Source organism: Phragmites australis, chromosome 5 (assembly GCF_958298935.1).
Source record: "Phragmites australis chromosome 5, lpPhrAust1.1, whole genome shotgun sequence".
Lineage (NCBI taxonomy): Eukaryota > Viridiplantae > Streptophyta > Magnoliopsida > Poales > Poaceae > Phragmites > Phragmites australis.
The window spans coordinates 34,963,773-34,970,335 of NC_084925.1; the positions used below are offsets into that span (position 1 = coordinate 34,963,773).

The window sequence follows — 6,563 nt, forward strand, 5'->3', positions numbered from 1 at the left end:
AGAGAGACTACAAAGGCTCAAATGGCTCAAATATACTCACCAGGTAGTCTAGTGATAGAGATAAAGTATATACCGAAGTGTCCGATGTTCACAGAGACTTTGAGTAGGATTTCCAACAACAAATTCACTGTTTAGAGAAACATTGTAGAATCACTATAGCATTAAATCCTATCAGTAAAGCTGGCCAAGAGGCATAGGCCATGCCTAGGCTATAGCCATAGCACGTCGGACTGGTACGATATGACCTATTTAAAAAAAAATTATTTCTTAAATATATTATATATTTTATTTAGTTATAATATCAACCTAACTCCGTAGCGTAACAGTAGTGCACCTAACCTAAATGATCTCCGATTCAATTCCCAGCAACTTCAATTTTTCACAATTTACCGATTTTAATCGGACTAACAGGTTGAAAAACTTATTTCGTACCGTGAATCGACCCGACACGATCATAAGTCAACCAGTATGAGACGAGCTATTTAGCTAATGTGGCTAAATAGGTCCTGCCTAAATAGATTGTGGCTAACCGGATCTAAGCCGTGCCGTACCGGACGGCCTCAGTTGGCCACGTCTCCCTTTCAGTGCGTGTCAGATCCAACGGATTACGGTGAGTGATCTGGAATCGCAGGTGATGAGTGAAGATCTCCGGCAATAAAGTGCGCCCCGGGGATCCTCCTCGGCCGCAAACAAAACCCTCCTCGTCATCCGCGCCCCTCTTCCTCTGTGACAACCAAATCCTTTCTTTACCCTTCCCCCCTCTCACGTCGCACTCAAAGTCACAAGTGCCTGTGCGCGCCGCGCGAGCTCTCGTGCTTGGCGTCAACGCGTTAGTTTCTGTGCGCGCGTGTGGGAGAGGGAGCTGTTCAGCGGTCAATGGGGAGGACGCCTTGCTGCGACGGCCGGAAGGGGCTCAAGAAGGGGCCGTGGACGCCGGAGGAGGACAAGCTCCTCGTCGACTACATCCAGGCCAACGGGCACGGCAGCTGGCGCCTGCTCCCCAAGCTCGCAGGTCTGGATTTCAGATCAATCCAACCTCTCTTTGTTCTATTTTGCGGTTAGTTTCTTCCGTCGTCTTCTGAGCTCCGCGGCTCTGCCTAGCTCGTCGGCTAGCTCTTGACCCCTTTCGTGTGCTTGTGAGGCAAAATGTTTGGTTTATCTCGTCAAATTCCTCGTCGGTGTCTGGGAACAGAGCAGTCAATCCGTGCTCTTCGCTAGTGCCCACTGGCAACAGCGCCGCTATGATGCTTCGTCCTCCGATCTAACCGCATTGCATTTGCATGGATGCATGCAGGGCTGAACCGGTGCGGCAAGAGCTGCCGGCTGCGGTGGACGAACTACCTCCGGCCGGATATCAAGCGCGGGCCCTTCACCCCCGAGGAGCAGAAGTCCATCGTCCAGCTCCATGCCATCGTCGGCAACAAGTAAGAGTCCCCTTCAATCTAACAGACTAGCATGTTTCCGCACCGATGCACTCATTCACCTAGAGCGCTTGCACGGCGAGTGTACTGTTCGGTGCAGCGTACCACTGTTGCAAAGCATCGTCGCATTGAACGATGCCACCTCCGTCCATTGCATCACATCCAAAACCAGTCGCCTTGAGCATCCCGGGCGGAGTATCCGAGTATATGGCTTGTAGTACTATTTACTACGGCCTGGTTTTATTCATGTCGTCCTAATTGGTGATGCTGATAGTAGTATTGATTGGCTTCTTTGGTGTTGGTTCTGGCACCTCAGGTGGTCCATGATCGCGGCGCAGCTGCCCGGCCGGACGGACAACGAGATCAAGAACTACTGGAACACGCACCTCAAGAAGCAACTGCGCCGGATGGGCCTCGACGAGCCCCCGCCAGGACCGGCCGCCGGCTGCCCCGCCGCGCGACACATGGCGCAGTGGGAGACTGCCCGCCTCGAGGCCGAGGCGCGCCTCTCCCTCCTCTCTTCCTCCTCCGGCGCCGCCGCCACCACCTCCTCGTCCTCGACCGTCGCCGCCGCGGCCGAGCAGGCGTCCAAGCCGGCGGACATCTTCCTGCGCCTTTGGACCTCGGACATCGGGGCCTCCTTCCGCAAGGTGGCCGCGGCGGGGCCGATGCCGGCGCCCGTCAAGAAGAAGGACGCGGTGATCAAGCGGGAGCAGCAGGCGCTGCCCGGGGACGACTCCTCGGCGGCGTCCAACGAGATGGAGGTGGCGGAGGCTCTGGAGGAGTACCAGATGTTCCTAGACTTCGCCGGCGAGGAGCTGGGGCTGTTCCACGGCCGGCACGGCGGCTTCTCGCTGTTCCCGCCGCTCGACGTGCTCGCCGAGGCATCCCTGGACACCGCGTTCAAGTGAGACGTAGCGCACCTCATACGTACACGTATACATACCCCTGCGGCTAGCTATACGCCTCCACATGCGCGCATGTATGTATATATGCACGTCTGCCATGCATAGCGCGCGCGCCCGCGTACGTACGTGGTACGTCTGACCAGATTTATCAGGAAATTTAGGGGTTAGGGCTGCAAGTAGGTGGTTTTAGCTCATTAACCGGGGTTAGCTAAGGTAGGACATCATGGTGCATTATGGCCTGTATTGGGATTCTCTGGGGGACGGTCACTGGAGATGCTCTAATGCATCTAATGATGTCTTCACTTATTCTTCAGTTGATTTTGGCAGTTCTTTTGACGTTGTGAACAATGCTGGTAAATGGCCGGTAACGTTTCAGGTTTGTATGCGATCCATTCTTGACGTTTCAGGTTAGTGGGTGGCTGCGCACGCCGATGGGAGGTAGAGGTAGCTTATGGAGACGTGGAAGATGGCCGCTGCGGGGGCAAAGTCTGTCAGAGATGGATAAGACGAGTGGGCCCCAACGGTGCGTGGCACCGACGTGGAAGCTAGATGGTGGTGTATTGGCTAAGGGTGGCAGAGGGCGGTGAAGTGTGGGGATGGAGGAAGCGACAGGGCGGCAGCAGTATCCTCCTCCATTGATCTTTTCTTGATCGAGGGAAAAAGTAGGTTCAGTACGTGTCGTTGATCTAGCGGGACAAGATGTCCTCGTGGCTACTTTTGTTTAAGAGAGAGAGTTTCGGATCGTTTGGAGTTAGCGTCTGATTGTTTCGGCAGAGTGTGAAAAACAACTCGTATTTTGTACGGTAAGAAGTTAGATTATATAATATATAAAAGCTAATAAAATTTAAATTGTCATATTATAATTTGATAGCTGGACTATAACAAGTCAAATTATGATTTATGTGTTAGTTTCAACTTATAGACGGTAAATCATAATCTAACAATTTCAAGTGAAAATAAATGTAACCTTACATAGGAGCACTTTCAAGTTCGGATAGATAACCTCTTAACTAAAAGATCTACCAATCTAGCTATCTCTTAATTTCCCGTGTCATGGATCATGGCAGGTGCAATTTTGATCTAGTTGCCTTAAAATCGATTGAAATCTCCTAAATTTATTTTCAGCTAATTAACTCCACGATGATACATTCAAATAATCTAGTATTATGCTAACCTGTCTCTGTTGCTGCATATACTTCTTCCAATCCAAAATATAAGTTGTTTTAGATTTAATCATAATAATTAAGAAAGATATTATATGACCATTGTGCGGAACGGTGACATCTTAAGATAGATGAATTATTACACATAGAAATATAAATCAAAATAGTTTAAAAAATTTCACAAGATAAACCTATCTCAATTTCTATTTAAATGTGCTCTAAGTTTATTTAGTGTGTCTACTTTACTGCTTAAGAGATTGCAATCTACTCTAGCAATATAAATTCCTAATATGTAATATGAAAACGTAAATAAGGTAGAGAGACAAACTCAGTATAAGAGATTTTTATCTCGTGGTATCGATGGCATGAATTCCACCCTTAGTCCACGTTGGAGTTTCATTAAGGATATGCTCCCGGTCGGTACGACTCTTCTAATCACGACTCTTGAGTTACCAAGTCACGAAGACAAGATCTCAAATATGATGAGCCACCAAGACAAGATCTTATCACTAGCATATCTTACCATCGTGATCACTTCGGAGCTTAAATCACCAAAGCAATGGTATCCGCGTCTCCGTACACGTGTTTTATAGCTGCTTCACATAAAGTCAGAGAGTTAACAAGCTTGAACCACCAAGATGCAAGATGCCGACAAGTTATCCGAGTTAAAGATATGACCGAGTCTATAAACAGACTTGAGTTTGGCTTGTTAGGATCATGAGTCGAGCTTAAATCGAACCTAGAGTGAGTCGAGTTCGAGTAACTCACGAGCTTAGAGCAAGTCGAGTTCGAGCTTTTTTATAATCTTATTTATGAGCCACGTGTGTATATAGTCATGTGGTTTTTTGAAATTAGACGATTATACTTTAATTTAGATGGTAATATTAAAAAATTGAAGTTGACTAAAATAAATAAACACCGACTTTAATTTGCCTCAACAGGAAATAGTTAAAGTTAGCTGAGTTTTTAACAAGCTATTTGAACTCAAGCTTGACATACTCACGAGCCTATAGCCAGGTTTGAGTCTGATTTGTTAAAGCCTCAAATGGTGCTCAAATCAAATCTATATCTCTAGAGCTTTTTTTTTTTACAGCCCTACTCACCAGCGTGCAATGTTACATTTCACGGTTTTCACGGGTATATGTATCGACACTACAGTATTGACGCGAATAATGCCCGTTCTGACGTCTGAAGTGTCTGTAGTCTGTTCACATCACAGTTCGAGTTAAAAACATAGCCTGAATTAAGTCATGCGTGCATGAAACGATCGAGGAACTCAAATCGTGAAACAGATTCAGAATGGAATACTAGTACTTATCGTGCCTGCATACGAAGTGTATCCAAATGGAGCATTCAGGTAAGTATTATTCCACCAATTGTTTCATCGAAAGTTCGAAACATATGTGGTGGCGGCCAGGACGCGAACATTGGGTGTGCTATTTACTGTCGTACTGGTCCAGTGTAACATGCATGCATGTCTGCTGCTGGGGCTAGTGTAGGGGGCGCCCAGCGATCTAGGATCTGGGCTAGGTCAGGCTAAGGGCACCGGGCAGTGGGCACGTACAAATTGACGATGCCATAGGTTAATTGTTCTATTGGTTCTACTCCTATGGATACATCGCCATTCGCCACATACAAATTGACGAAGCCCTCGGTTCAGAGCAGCCATGGAATTGCAAATAGAGATATTGACTCTGAGAAGCCAGGCATGTATATAGAGATATTGACTAGCACAATGCTAAGATTATAGATTATACGTGCTATACTTCACTGTTTTTCTTTTCTCCTGCACTGTTTTTTCGATCCTGTCTGAGTGTCTGTAGTAAAACCGTGTGGGCTCCAAGTCGCAGGGGTCCCCAGCGTGCAGTGGACGACTGTGTTTGACTTGTTTCTATTCAGTAAATGAACCGGATAGCTGAGGCCCGAGGAGCCAACCTAACGAGAAAGAATTTATTGCCAAGTCCAGGAAAAAGACCAAACGGGAACAGTGAAAAGTTTCCCCAACATCTGCAGCTGCCCGTGGCTTCATGCATGGCAGGAAAGAAGAGAGATGCAGCTCCTCAGCTCGCCCCTGCGCCACGGCTAATGATTTCCTCTCGGAGATATTAAATGTCATGGCAGCTGACACCGTGGTCCTCTCTTCGTGCCATCGCGCTTTTAAACAGGATTGGCCTAGAGGAAAATTTTGCAAAAAAAAAAGAGAGTAAAATTTATTGGTCCATCTAGTCGTCAATACCTTGAAAGGACATATTTGGTTTGTAGCCGCGTATTGCCTTACTTTAGCATCTAATTTTAGATAAGTTTAACCGACCTAAGTGTCGATTTGATTTGACACAAAATTTTATACTGATTGGGATCTCCCCCATAATAGCTTCATGTCATGTTCTGTCTTAATTAATTTTAAAGAAGATAATTATAATAGAAGAACATGACTAATCTTAAAGAAGAATGTATTTGGATCTCGTATTCTAAGCCTTGTCATATGAATCTAATCATTGCTTGAATTTACTATGGATCTCAATAAATTATTTGTTTATATCTGATTAAGTTTTCTTCATATTATTTGTTTGGTTTCTGGCTTGTCTCGATCCTCTCTTGGCTTAATCGATCCTTCTCTGTATGTAGCACCTCCCCTCTTTATATAATCGGAGAGTAAACTTTCTAGATTATATTACTACCAAATGTTTAGAGGATTTCTTCATAATCTAAAGATGCTATTCGTGTAGAACACAAAAATAACTTGAAATATCGGCATATATCTTATTTAACTCATGACGGTTATAAAACCTAATGTATAGGATGAGGAACACATGTAATTTCTAGGAAATATTTAATTATTAATTATTAAATCCACATCAATTTATATTATTAAAGATGCTCTTAAAACATTATTGGTTAGTCAAATTGAGAATGAGTGTCCATTAAGGTGCGAGAATGTGCCGAATTCGAATGGATTCTTTTTAAGGTATTAATTGCAAGGCCGAGGGTTATGACCCGTGAAAGTAACTCGGGGTCTATTTGTTTTTTTTACTGTAGTTCTTATAATCTAGATTTTGATTTTTATAATCTAG

The 6,563-nt window shown here is 45.3% G+C and overlaps 1 protein-coding gene across 1 annotated transcript; it reads left to right on the top strand.

Annotated features, from left to right (window-relative positions):
• Positions 1-703: 703 nt before the first annotated feature.
• On the top strand, positions 704-2,761 carry LOC133917619 (transcription factor MYB17-like). The gene is made up of 3 exons (XM_062361497.1): positions 704-1,012; positions 1,295-1,424; positions 1,738-2,761. The coding sequence occupies exons 1-3, from the start codon at positions 877-879 to the stop codon at positions 2,330-2,332; spliced, it is 861 nt and encodes a 286-aa protein (XP_062217481.1). The 5' UTR covers positions 704-876; the 3' UTR covers positions 2,333-2,761.
• The last annotated feature ends 3,802 nt before the right edge of the window (positions 2,762-6,563 follow it).